The 14,107-nt window shown below is 40.2% G+C and overlaps 1 protein-coding gene across 3 annotated transcripts in view; it reads right to left on the bottom strand.

The window, feature by feature from the left end:
* Positions 1–12,160, bottom strand: part of TUB (TUB bipartite transcription factor) — a 212,122-nt gene extending 199,962 nt beyond the window's left edge. For all 3 annotated transcript variants that reach the window (XM_042439374.1, XM_042439384.1, XM_042439403.1), the window contains exon 1: positions 11,822–12,160. In XM_042439374.1, coding sequence (XP_042295308.1) covers positions 11,822–11,877 — 56 coding nt within the window. In that variant the 5' untranslated portion in view covers positions 11,878–12,160. The remainder of the gene's footprint in view (positions 1–11,821) is intronic.
* Positions 12,161–14,107: the final 1,947 nt, after the last annotated feature.

Below are 14,107 nucleotides of genomic sequence, written 5' to 3'. Positions count from 1 at the left end.
TCTCTGTAAGGATAATGGCAGGAAAGGAGGATGTTATTGTGATAGCTTACCAATAACCTTCCAACTATTCCAGTTTGGCAGGGATAGTCCCAATTAATCCTCTGTCCCAATTTTTCAGCTGCTTTTAAAATGTCCTAGTTTTTTTCTTCACTTCCTACTTTCCCCTCTTTGTTTTGTTCTTACTTCAGTTAGTAAAAACTGAATTCAAAGTGCAAAGAGAGGATTAAATCTTGCCCTTCCCAGTTGGCTCAGGCAAAAGAAAACTGCTGCAGCTTCTAGCTTGTCTGTTCTTCCTCATTTTAATTTTGACTATCTTGACCATACTGATGTTGCTTGGCCACATGCATCTTGCTTTTTATCTGTTAAATTGTGGAAGGTATGTGATATGTTTCTGGGTTTTGTTTTGCTTTGGGGTGTTTTTGTTTGTTTGTTTGTTTGTTTGTTTGTTTTTTAACCTGGAATAAATATTTTGCTGTAATTTGAAAAACCATATAAGACAATTTAACATTCCCAGAGAGTTGCTAGTGGTAAACACAGTTGATGAACTTTACTGTTTGAGACCTACTTCAATTTTCACATTACTAAGAATTAATTACTTTTTGGTTTTGAAGTGTCTCTTCAGAGAGACATTCTATTTATAACTTATAAAGATAGAAAGTTGTCTCATTTTGACTTACACTACTAGTTCATCTAGCGCTAACTGGCAGTGGTTTTCTGGGGTTTCTAGACAGAATTCATTTCAAGATCTATCTGGAGAGGCCAAAGACTGAACCGGGGATTTCTGCACACAAAGCACATGCTCTGCTGGTGAGCAACTCTTTCATCCAACTTTCCCATTTTGGCATAGACAGTTTTGATTAATTCTTTGTTGTCCCACTTTTTCAGTAGCTTTAAAAATGCTTTCAAATTGTCCCAGTTTCTCCCCCCCCCTCCTCCTCCTCCTCCTCCTCCAACTACTACTACTACTACTATCTCTTTGTCCTCAGCTTGCTTCAGCTTACTTCAAACTGAGTTCAGAATGCACAAGTATTTTGCACTCAATTAACTCAGCAAGAGGAGGGGGCAGAATCTTGTCTTTCCCAGTAGGCTCAGGCAAAAGTAAGCTGAAGGCAAAAGCAAACTGCTGCAACCTCTCCTTGTCTGTTCTTCCTACTAGCTAGTCTAGCTGTAATGCCACTTTGGTCCTCCAGAAGTTTTGAACTTCAGCTCCCAATTTAGCAACTGCTCAGGAAGTCTGGAAGATGAAGTTAAAAAGTTCTGGAAGATCAAAAATGGAGACTCATGGCTTAATAGTTTATTATTTTGCATCCTGAATCCAGCTGATCATGAATGGCAACGTGGACTCCTTCTCATTCTTCTTGCCCTTGGCAATGAAAGATGTTGTCACAAATTGCCAACAATCATTTTTCAGCAGTATTTCCTGTGTATGAAAAACTATTATTTGAATTCTATGGGCCATGTTTTAATTTAGTCAACAAACATCCCATCAAAAGAAAAATCTATTTGTCTTTAATGGTACTCTAAATATATAAAGTTTACATTTCAAGCCTAGTTTAAATTTTGCTCAGGCCATTCAAGTCTTGCTGTTCTCATAGCTAATCACAAAGTAGGTCAATAGATTTCAGTGACATGGCTCTCGTGCAAACAATTTGAAAACTGTGCACAACACAATGGCAGGAAATTACAAATCTACAATGGTCAAATGAGGGTTAAAAACAACATGTTAGATATTTATTGTAATGCTGTCCAAATGTATCAATATAAATATATTAGAGATATTATCTTGCAATATGGTAAAGATCTTACATAAATTAATATGATATAAAAGAGACCCTGAATGCTTTGGATATTAATACACATGAAAACAATATTTAATAAAGTATTATAGGTCTACACTTTTATCGATCTGATGCTGTTGCTCTGGTTTGTTTTCTCTTTCATCTGACAACAGTACTAATAAAAATTGCAAGTGATTGCTGTTTTTTACTGGGGGGGGGGGGAATCAGGCCATTCAAATGTATCATTTCAATGCCATTTTACTGTTTTAGCCATTTGTTGTAATAACCATTCTCATTTTTATTGCAGTCATAGCCAAGTATGAAAATCACAGAATATTGTTTGCTGTAATAAATTTTCTTACCAGAAATTTTCTTACCAGTTCAGTTCAACAACACTGAGTTCATGTGAGCATATTTAGGACTGCAGAGTAGTGTAGAATAAAAGAGCAAACAGATACAAGCCGAAGTTGGAAACAACATGTTAAAGTTACAAGTAAGACAGCTGCCGACTACCAGTGGCAATATATAGCTTCTGTAACAGTGGAGAGCTGAATCTATTCTAGTTTTATTCTGAGCTTAAAAGGAACTATCCAGTGTGCTGGTCCTATCTTGGAAATGCTTAGGTACTTTGAAAGCTTCTTCAAAGTTCAGTCTAAAACCAGGAGTTGTATTCACTACCCCAGTGACATGGAGGCCACCAACCACCAGGCCTTGAAACATGTTAGAATCCCTTTTGGTAAGGAGACTGTAATGAAGCTACATTTTAAAAGCAACACACAATGCCTGGAAATGAGATTAGCGATGCAATGAAAAACATTTTCCAATTACTTTTAGAAGTAATAAGCTCCATTCTTAGGTGTACTTAGAAGGATGCCTCTCAGTTTAGTAAAGGTTACTTCCATATAAATGCTATTAGGAGATCAGCCTAAAGAGAACCCTAAACATAATTTCCTGAGAAAAAACACATTGAACACAATAGGATTTTGAAATAATTCTCTGGTGAATGAGCCAACATAGTGTAGTCGTTTAAGCACTGGACTACAACTCTAGAAATCAGGGTTCGAATCCCCACTCAGACATGGAAAGCTACTGGGTGACCTTGGACAAGTCACACTCTCTCAGCCTCAACAGAAGGTAAAGGCAAACCCCTTCTGAACAAATATTGTCAAGAAAACCCTGTGATAGCATTATGTTAGAGTCACTGTAAGTTGGAAACGACCTGAAGGCACACAACAACAATGCCTCTAGATAGTTTCTCATTGAATTCAATGTTGTTGTTGTTGTTGTTGTCGTTGTATGCCTTCACGTCATTTTTTACATATGGCAACCCTAAGGCAAACCTATTATAGGATTTTCTTGGACAAATTACTCCAGAGGGGACTGCCATTGCCATCCTCTGAGGCTGAGCGAGTTTAACCTAATCAAAGTCACCCAGTGGCTTTTTATGCTTCAATGGGAAATCCAACCCTGATCTCCAGAGTTGTGGTCAATTGGACTTGTTCGGGGTTGCACTGAAAGGATAAACCACATTAAACTGAAAAATTGAAAACAGCCAGGATTAAACCTATCTGAATTATTTTGCTTCTCTCTGAAAACCTCTCTCCCTACTACAATCCCAGATGTGTACTAAAAGGCCTTCTGAAAAGTCATTTTTTCTGTCCCATGTGGAGGTGGATGCTGGAAAAGCCAATAATAATGCTAATCTTTTTTGCATATTTCTCTTTACACAGAACCCAGGTATGGAAAACAGGTGCCAGTGTTAATTCCTGCAAGGGACAAAATCTAGGTTTCCTTACTTGGGGTCTCCTTGCCACCAGACATTGGACTACAACTCTCATCATCTCCTTCCAGCATGGCCTGATCCTGATGGCGAAAGTCCGGGTTTAATACAGTAAGATGGAAAGGGCTGGGATGAGCCTCGAATAGGCTCTTGGATGGTCTTAACCATAGTTATTTCGGACATATATTTGTGAACTATGGCGGTATCCAGACCGGCGCTTTGCGCCGGCCTGGATACATGCCAAGGTTGCCTCGGAGTGTCCTTTACAGATGCCCCGCAACCCTAGCATGTAACCGCGGTGTTGTAATGGTGGTGCCCTGTCTACATGGGCGTCACCATTATGACGTCACGGCCGCGCCACCTCCAAATGGAGCGGTATGGATGTGACACACGCACACCGCTGCAGGCGCTTGTGGCACCCTTTCAGCGGCGCTGGAAGGAATTCTGAAACGGAGCTCCTTCCGCCGCTTGTATTGCTGGTGCAACCTTTACATGGCTGTGCCAGCGATACAAAAGAGAAAGGGGCCGAGTGGCCCCCTTTTCTCTTTCCCTGCCGCTTTTGGGGTGTCCTTGGGGCATGAAGCCCCAAGGACACCCCTTTCCAGGCCGCAGGGAAGCGGCTTTTTGCTGCTTCCCCGAGGCCTGGAAAAGCAGCAGATCGGGGCCTCCGGGGCTGCCGCTGTGGCCACTGAGGCCCCAATCCATCAGGGAAAGGGGTGGGTGCAGGCCAAAGGGGCGGTCTGTATCCCACCCAAGTTAGAAGATGAGAAATAAAATTGACAAAGGCTTTAATTATTGTATATTAGCATGTAAAAGGCTAGTAATTTTGGTCAAAAAAAATCAACCCCCAAAAAACTGGGTTGACTCACCCACAGGTCACTGTAAGTACTATACCTTAACACTTAGCAAAGAAAAAAAGAAAAAAAAACTATCCCCTTCTCTGAATTGGATGGTGAAAGATGAGAATTTAGTCCATCCGAGGAGAACCTAAAAATAAGCACCAACCTTTCTACTCTCTCTGCCATTCTGTCATTACTGCATTCAAAATAGCAGTGACAGCAGCTCTTTGGCACTTACCCTCAAAGCAGTGCCAAGAGAGTAGATGGGCTTGTAGGTCCTCCTAGGATGGACTAAGCTCTTGCCTGTCACTACTCAGAAAATAGGATGGTTCCTTTTTTGATAAGAGTTAATACTTAGCTCTTACGTTTACATCCTTTTTGACATGTGTGTGCTTTTGTATCCCTGTCTGTGCCTGGTTGCCTCCCACACACATCTCACAACCACCATTTACTGTAGTTCCCTCCTAATTCATCCAGCCTTTAGGGTAAGCAAAAACAGTTATGCCTGCAGAATGTTGTAAGTACTTCAGCATTGTTTTCCTTTGCATCATCCTTTACATCCCTTGTTACATGTTCTAAGTTTTACTCTCAATTTATCCATGGGTCATACCAAAATCCACAATTTTGACCCAAAAACATGCCTTGACACATACATGAAATCAATTTATACAAAACCTACACAATTTATGTATGGTAAGCCTATTGCAGATCTAAATCAGCACAGATTCCATTAACATCCAAAGCAGCTAAAGCACAAACATGTTGTTTTATGTGTTTTGTGAACAAAACTACTAAATTCCCCTAAAACAGATGGGAATCATGCCACCTTCCAGACATTGTTGGATCAGCATTTCACACTATTTGCAGTGCTGACTAAGCCTGAGTTGCAGTCCAGTAATATATAGAGGTTTGCATAGTTTCCAACCCTGTATGGGAAGCTCTGCCCAGAACCTCTAAGACAAGGTCTCCTGGGGAGCCAATGTAGGCTCCTAGCCTCCAACAGATGCCAACCCTTGCTCTGTATTTTTTGCCTTGTGTGAAGAACAGGTTCATGAGAGCCCATTTAAAGAACGGTTTTAGATTGTTAACAAGTGTAGGAAAAGCCTTCATGAGGATAAGCATGTCATCGGCCTCCCCCATTTAAGTGATGGCCCTGTCCAAATAATTCTTCACCCAGTCATGGATGATGATGACAGCTTAAGTCCAACAACATCTCCAAGGTCATACCCTTCATGCTATTTCTCAGTTATGTCCTATGTGGGAGCAGAGGGCCGAAGATATCAGCCTACTTTCTTCCCATATGAAGATTATTCTTGGGCAAGGTGATCGAGAGGGCAGTCGCCTTCCAGCCGTCTTGAATGAAGTCCAATACAATTTATTGAGTAGCCCAAGGGCCGTTTCAAAATCCTAGTAACATAATAAAAAGCAGTATCACACAGCTATATATAAAATGTAAATACAGTGCACTAGGTGCAATAAACCTCCAACTTGAATGAAGTCGATTATCTAGACCCATTTCAAACTGGCTTTAGAGCAGGATACAGAGTTGATCCGGCCATGGTCACCTTGGTCAATGATCTCCATCTGGGTATCGACGGGGAAGTGTGACCCTGCTGGTACTCTTGGACATTTCAGCGGCCTTCCATACCACCAACCATGGTATCCTTCTGAGGGAGTTAGGCATCGGAGGCACTACTCTCCAGTGGTTCCGCTCCTACCTCTCGGGCAGACTCCAGATTGTGAGGCTGGGGGACAGTTACTCTCACAAAAGAGAGCTGACATCTGGTGTTCCTCAGGGTGCCATTCTGTCCCCCATGCTATTTAACAGCTGGGAGAGATCATCCAGAGACATGGAGCATGGTGTTATCAATATGCTGATGACACTCAGATCTACCTCTCCATGTCTCCGACTGGTACAGTGACTGAGGACGGCATCTCTCCTCTGGATGCCTGCCTAGGGTCAGTAATGGGCTAGATGAGAGAAAAACAAACTCAAGCTGAATCCAGAAAAAACGGAGGTACTTGTGATAGGTTCTCCTGGTCTAGGGACGCAGATTTGCCATCCTGTCCTGGACAGGGTCACACTTCCCCTAAAGGACAAAGCCCACGGTCTGGGAGTACTCCTGGACTCATGGCTACAGTTGTCATCTCAAGAAGATGTGATGGCCAGGAGTGCTTGGTACCAGCTTTGGCTGATACACCAACTGCGTCCTTACCTGGACAGGAAGGACCTTGAAACAGTGGTACACGCACTGGTAATCTCCTGTTTAGATTTCTGTAATGCGCTCTACATGGGGGTTCCTTTGTACCAAGTTTGGAAGCTTCAACTAATTTAAAATGCAGCAGCCAGATTGGTCACTAGAACTTCCAGACTAGACAATATAACACCTGTTCTAAAATCTTTACACTGGCTGCCAATTAGCTTCTGGGTGCAATACAAAGTGTTGGTCATTACCTTTAAAGCCCTACATGGCTTGGGCCCGAGTTACTTGAGGGAACGCCTCTCCCTACGCAATCCGCCCTGCACTCTCAGAACAACTGGTAAGAATTTACTTGATCATCCCAAGGTGAGATTAACAACTATTCACCAAAGAGTATATACCGCTGCTGCCCCCATGCTTTGGAACAACCTTCCGGTAGAGATCCGCCTCATATCTAGCTTAGATGCCTTTAAGAAGGCATTAAAGATGGAGCTCTTCCGGCGAGTCTACCCCCCAGATCTTTTATAAAGAAGAACAGTTTACCCCCAGGTCAAAAGGCCAGTTATTGATTTTATTGCTAGTTTTAGAGATTGTATTTTAGACATATATTTTAGACACTGTACTACTGTTTTTCTTCTTGTAATCCCGCTTCGATCCCTTGGGAGAAGCGGGAAATATAAATAAAAATTTATTATTATTATTATTATTATTATTATTTTACTGCCCAAGGAGTATTTGAGCAAGGCTTATGGCCTATGTGAACACATGATCAGTCTGGATGTATCCTGGTTAGAAGTGCCTTATTTAAAGACTGGAAAGCTTATCACCTATAGAGCTGGCAAGAGTCCCTTATAAGGGATGTCACCTATTGAAGAGTTGGAAATCTTTTCCTTTAATATAGACTAAACAAAATTATTTTTAAAATCCCATATATTTGGGTATGAGCCCTTCATAAAGACAGAAGTCTGTGCATCATGCAGTTTATGAACAGAGACCATATGTTGTTTAACTGAAAAACACATTGCTAGGTTAACTGAAATCAATACCTTCATTTGGTATTTAGGTAGAACACAAACTTGTTAGCATCTTCTTTTTGACTGGCAACCTTGCATGTCATGTATTTCAACTGTTTGTTGTTGTTGTGTGCCTTCAAGTGATTTCCAACTTATGGCGGCCTTAAGGTGAATCTGTCATGCGGTTTTCCTGGCAAGATTTGTTCAGAGAAGGTTTCCCTTTGCCCTTCCCCTGAGGCTGAGAGCATATGACTTGCCCAAGGTCACCCAGGGGTTTTCATGGCTGACTGGGGAATCAAACCCTGGTCTCCAGAATTGTAGTCCAACACTCAAATCACTATGCCACACTATCTCTCAGTTTTGCTGCTATTTTGAAAACCTTGGAACATCAGTCCCAGGATTCAGGATTTAGATCCCCTTCTATGGAGTACAGTCAAGACAAGGTTTCTGAGATCTGCTGCCTCCACCTCCACCATCAATAGCCTCACCCACATTTCCATCTGAGCTGCATTTAGTACCATTAAGCACTGGAGTCTCTTGAACTGGTAAGATATTGGGCTAAATAACTGTTGATGTGTGCAGTGTACCATACATACTAGTGGTAGAACTAGTTCTATAATTTGGAGCCAATATCCAGGTCTCTACAACTCAGCTCTGCACCAAAGGCCCATCCAGAGAACAGGAGAGGATGAGAGCAGAAGGCCCAGGATCAGCAACTAGACAACATCGATATGCTGGGATGTGCCAGAGCATATCCTGTTCATCTTGGCATCTTTTGTTCTTCTTATTTTTTTAATAACACTGTATAGTGGCCAAGCTGGCATATACATGGTTACAAATATATATAATTTATTTTTCTATCACAAAACAGATGTTTGATTCCAAGTAAATGTGTTTAGCATCAGGGCAGCAGGAACTATCTCTTATTTTATCCCAGTAGTAGTGATGCTATGTTTTAAGCAGCCTTAAAATGCAAAACCACATATACTCATTGTATCTTCTTTAGGGTTAGAAAACAGTTTTGGTCACAGGGCGGAGGGGAGGTCTAAGATAAATGGAATTTAACTTAGAAGCAGTTATAACTGCTTAGAAACAATTATAAAAATTGTAAAGTATCTGGTCAGAGAAGAGAAATATTCATGATGTGTTTTGCCAAATAATGAACATGGCTGTCTAAAGGGAGGGGACATAAGACCATTATGTCCAGGGTGTAAAATTACCTAGCTGCACCATCACATTGTCTCAGTGCTGTTGTTCCTGGCACCACTTTCCTTCTAATCTAAATTGATATGGTTTATTCTGCAGCAGAGTTATATTACAGGGAAACGAACATGGGGAAGAAAGGGAGGAAAACTTCTACATGCTTTGTAATTATTTCCAATGGCTTTTCCTGCTTGGTTTGTGGCTAGATAATGCAGATGATTGCGACATGATGTACAGAACATTGAATCAAAGGTCAATGGAGGGAAAATGAAGGGACATAACACTGAGAAGCAGCAACAGCTGGCTCAAAGAAGAATTGGAATAGCATTGAAAAAATGCAAATGTTTGGCAACATGAGTATTTCTTTTTCCCATCTATGTACATGGTACTTTTCAACAGACTGACAAAAGCAGATAATTACTGATGCAGTCCTATTTAACACTAATACTACTTATGATCCACTTGGGTGCCAGTCTGTTTCTCTGCTGTGCTTTGTGAAGGCCTGGGATGGACAGCACCATTATACAAACCTTCAGTCAGCAGGAAAGGCTTCACAGTTTTGGAGCACAAGAGCTCAGCAAGTGAGTCACAACATACAAAATCAATGGAACATTAAAGTGCAGAATCTATATGTCTTGCAAATTGGAAACTTGTTTGATACAGCCAAGAGACCACCTGAGTTTGCTTCAACTCAGGTGACCATTCCTATCTTGGGGGAAAACACACTTACAGCAATAGAGCACCTGCAATGTTATTATACAGTCACCCACCATGCTTGAAAATATTCTAAATAAATAAATAAATCCAAAAAGTAAACTTTGATTTTGCCATTTTATACAAGGGGCAGCATTTTACTACCCTGTTGTATACAATGGGACTTGAACATCTATAGAGTTTGATATTCATGGAGGTCCTGGAACCAAACCCCAGTGGATACCCAGATCCCACTGTATATCGCAAATTTATAACATAGATATTATGTAATCAATAGTGTAGTAATGTTTTATTGTGTAGATAACAACTTCCCAAACTGGAGACTGGCCAGATGTATGGGACTACCAAACCTATTACCCAATGCCAGCAATGTATTGGCTAGCTAGCTGTGGATAGTCTTGGTTGTAGTCAAACACTTCTGGGGAACATAAAGTTTTGGTAGGCCAGAATATGTGTATGTGTTGCATTGTGTGTGTTGCATATTGTTGCATTGTGGTATATATGTGGTCATCTTCTGTTTAGTGATCATCTAAGTGAATTAATAGAAGACAGCAAACTTGAGAGCCAGCATATATGTATCCCTGGGATTGTCAAACTGAACAGGTTTTAGCAAGCACGGGTCCTGCCTATTCTTTAAAGTATTAATGCAGACACTCTTCCTCTGCTAACATATTACACTCTAAGAGATGAGCCATGATGCAAGGGATATAGAAATTTGTCTCTAACAGGAAGGAACTGTGGTCACTGAGAAAGTATATTCTGTACTTGCTCTAGTCAAGTAGGATCTATAAGGACAGACTGAACAGATAACAAGCACCAATGCACCACTGCAAAATACAGATGCACTTGTGCAATGTTTCCTAACCCCCACACTCCATAATAAAACTGGAAATCAGAAGTTCAAAACAAAACAAAAAGTGGGGGTGAAGGGAGTGAAAAGTGGGGTCCATATAGCATCCTTTGGTAGTAAAATTTCAGCCTGTAGCACTATGGTAGGAAATGATCATTTTGAAATTCAACCATATTGCTAGGGGAAAGCTATCGTCATAATTTGAAACATCTTTCCCTCAACAGTCTTGAGTTGCAGCTGTTATAAACTTGCCATCTATTAGAATGAATCACGTAGATCTCAAGACAGACACAATGAGACAAGACTACAGCCAGACATGCTATGGCTGTTATCCATTTCCATGTAACTCTCCTAAACAGTACAAAGTATTAGCTCTTGCTTTCCTGTGATCTCTGAGTACCTGCCATTCATTTCACCTTACTAGGCACATACTGCAACTCCAACATACAAGAGGGCACTGGTAGATAGTTCTTAATGTTTCCATTTTCAAACACTACATTTTATGATTCATTTGTCAATGAAATACCAAATGTCAACAAAAGGATGTCATATTTTATTTTCATAAAGAAGATGAAGATGATATATGTTGTATTTCTCCTTTTTGTTTGTTTGTTTGTTTTGTCGTATTTTGTCTTGTTTTTTATGTGATGGTTGTTGAAGTCTTTTAATCAATAAAAAAACTTTAAAAAAATAAAGAAGATGAAAACCTGAGAAATCTTATGCACTCCCATGCACCTCTCCTAGACAATATAAGGTACAATTTCATTTGATTATTTGAATAGTTTAACCTTCACCAATGTTACTAACTATAATAGAACAAATTAGCAGTATATTTCAGGGAGGATGACAAGCTGTTGTCAGATGTACTATAATTTTATACTAGTGGTCTTTAAAGAAGCCCCACATTTAGCTTTTGTACTAGTTATTTAAACATTTCATGGACAGTTTGCCAACTTTCCATCAGAAAGTATTATAATATGTCCCCAATGAAATATCACCCCAAATTTACCTTTGGATCATATGCACCTTCCATAGATCCCTATCACACCACTTCTAAATAAGCATGCTGGGATTCCTTGTGCTTAATCCAGGGGAAACTGCCTTCATAAACAACAGAAAAATAAGCACATTTCTAGGAACTTTGACATTACAGATGACTAGTGGGAAAAGCTGACATTTGGAGCTAAGAGGTGAACAAACAGGTAATCTAACACTGTCAGCTCAAGCTAACATCAAAGGTTAATGTGTAGGCATTGAAGGAAAGTGCCCATCTTACATTTCAAAAGTCAGTAAGGGTGGTATAAGATACCTGCATGACTCTAAGCTTTTCTAATAGACAGGCAACATTCAGTTCAGAAACTGCTTTGCATAGTTTTTCAATTTAACAAGGCTTGGATGGGATGGGAGGAAGGAAACAACATTAATCGTTGTGATGCACTATACCTGTCATAACTCCATCGGCTGTAAGACATTGTCCTGTTGCTACTCACACCATCCATCCTCTGCAGCTCAGTCCTTGCTTGCACTTTCCTGCAGTCTCCCCAGTTGTTTAATGAGAAGAGTGGATTAAAGAATTGCTTAATTTTTTCCTCAAACCACAAACCAATTGGGCAGATGCTGCACAAGACCTCTAAGCAGTGAAAGATGGGAAGAGAATTAAATGCACAGCAACCAATTTAGTGGAGAATCACAATCGAAGGAATGTACCACTGTCTTATCAAGAGCAGGGGATTCTTCCTGAGCTGTGATTCATGTATTCTCAGCCGGTACCTGGAATATACATTTCATCTGAACATTTGGCAAAGCTCACGGTAGGTGACAGACAAGAGGATTAAGGTGATCTGCTTTCAAGCTGTTGTATAAATGCTTCAGCAGTTGATTCAACAGATGCCTCTCCTGCTCCGACGGCCCTTTGTTATTTATCCTTGTTTCCACAGATACAGCTCCATTCCTTTTGCATCACTTTTCTCTGGCCAATAGCATAATCTCTAGATCTTTTAAACCCTATCTTCAGATGGGTGAGCAATAATGAAGTCTTCTGTACATGGCTGAAATTAACCACAAACTCCAAGGCAACTTGTTTACCTTTATGAAGGACTCTGCTTGGTTTACTTATTTTTTTCTAACACATCTAATCCTGTTTTTATATATTCAGAACTAGAAAGAAAGAAAAAAAACAACTGGGCTATTCAGCAAGCAGTACAAAGCACTCTGAATGCAGTAGAATGAGATCCAGAACCCAAATTGTTTCTTTTTCCCGCCAAGGAACCAAGGTTTTCGCATGGTGCCAAAAGCAAAAGCACCACAGTTTGCATGTGCTAATTCATGTTTATGGATGGATGCAAACTAAGAAAGAACTGCTGTAATTTAAACAGAAATACAGTACCTCTTACCATAGTAAGAAACAACAACGACAACAATAAATTTTATTCCACTTTTTCGCAAGAAAGACTGTGAATGAGCAATCTCTGCACTTGCTCAGTTTACGGACCAGCTGCAGGCAGCTTCAGGTCCTCATTCTTACTTCTGAAAGCTCTTTATCTTAAAATACAGCCAACCCAAGATGTTTTGCTACATGAGACAGACCAGTAAATGACATCCCTTTACCAAAGCAAGTGACACAAGCCCAAATGCAATTGCAAGCCACAATTTGAATAGACCTATTGAATCTATAAGATTTATATAACTGTTGATTTACTTTCACTATTGACCCAGTGGCTCTACTTGCACACTAAGGCAGAAAAACTCAGAGGTGTCTGGAAATAAATATATATATATATATATAAATAATTTTATGTTTTCATTTCATTTTACCTGATTTATATCCCACCTTTCTCCCAATATGGTGGCTCACAATTTGAGGGTTTTTTTTAAAAAAAAAAGTCAAAACAATAGATAGTACAAAGGTTTAAAAATCACATTAAAAATATTAATGTAAAACAGCTTTAAAAGGCACTTAAAAATGCAGCAATAATGATTTTAAAAAACAGCACACACCATTTGAAAGACCTGCTGCAGACAGTTAACAGACAAAGGCCTGGATAAACTAAAAAGAATTTGTTTCTTTCTCAACTCTTGGCAGAAAAAGAAGAGGTCAACCTAGCCTCCTGTAGGATGCTCCTTTGTGTAATTATATAAATACCCAACATTTTGTTCCCTTTTCATGATGTTGAAACCCATCTGCCTGAGGGAGTCACTGTGCCTTGTCTAATGGTAAATCCAACCCTGTCTTTAAATCATACTTGGGCAACATGGGCTTTCAAGGGGCAACCTTCAAACCAAGAACTGTCTTCTGACAGTCCTTCAAACAAAAAATTGCCAACTGCAAAACAGAAAATGGGGTCACTCTCCTGAGAACATAGAACATCTAATGAATGCTATTCCTTTGTCAGGTAATTATTTTCTTTCCCAAGGCACTGCATTACAGCCTCCAAAATTTGAAAAATTCACATGTTTGGCAGGTCACAACTCTATTTCATGTTGCTGAGACCCTACGGTGAACCTACCATGGGGTTTCCTTGGCAAAATGTGTTCAGAGGGGGTTTGCCATGGCTTTCCTCTGAGACTGAGAGAATGTCATCCAGTGGGTTTCCATGACTGAGTACAGATTTGAGCCCTGGTCTCCAGAATTATAGTCCAACCACACCATGATGGTTCTTACCAATAGAATAAATCTGCTAAATTCAGGTCAAAGTATCCCTGTGGTTTTTGCATCAAAATCCTGGCACA

The sequence above is a fragment of the Sceloporus undulatus genome, chromosome 1 (assembly GCF_019175285.1).
Source record: "Sceloporus undulatus isolate JIND9_A2432 ecotype Alabama chromosome 1, SceUnd_v1.1, whole genome shotgun sequence".
Lineage (NCBI taxonomy): Eukaryota > Metazoa > Chordata > Lepidosauria > Squamata > Phrynosomatidae > Sceloporus > Sceloporus undulatus.
This window is presented reverse-complemented; position numbering and strand designations above follow the sequence as displayed.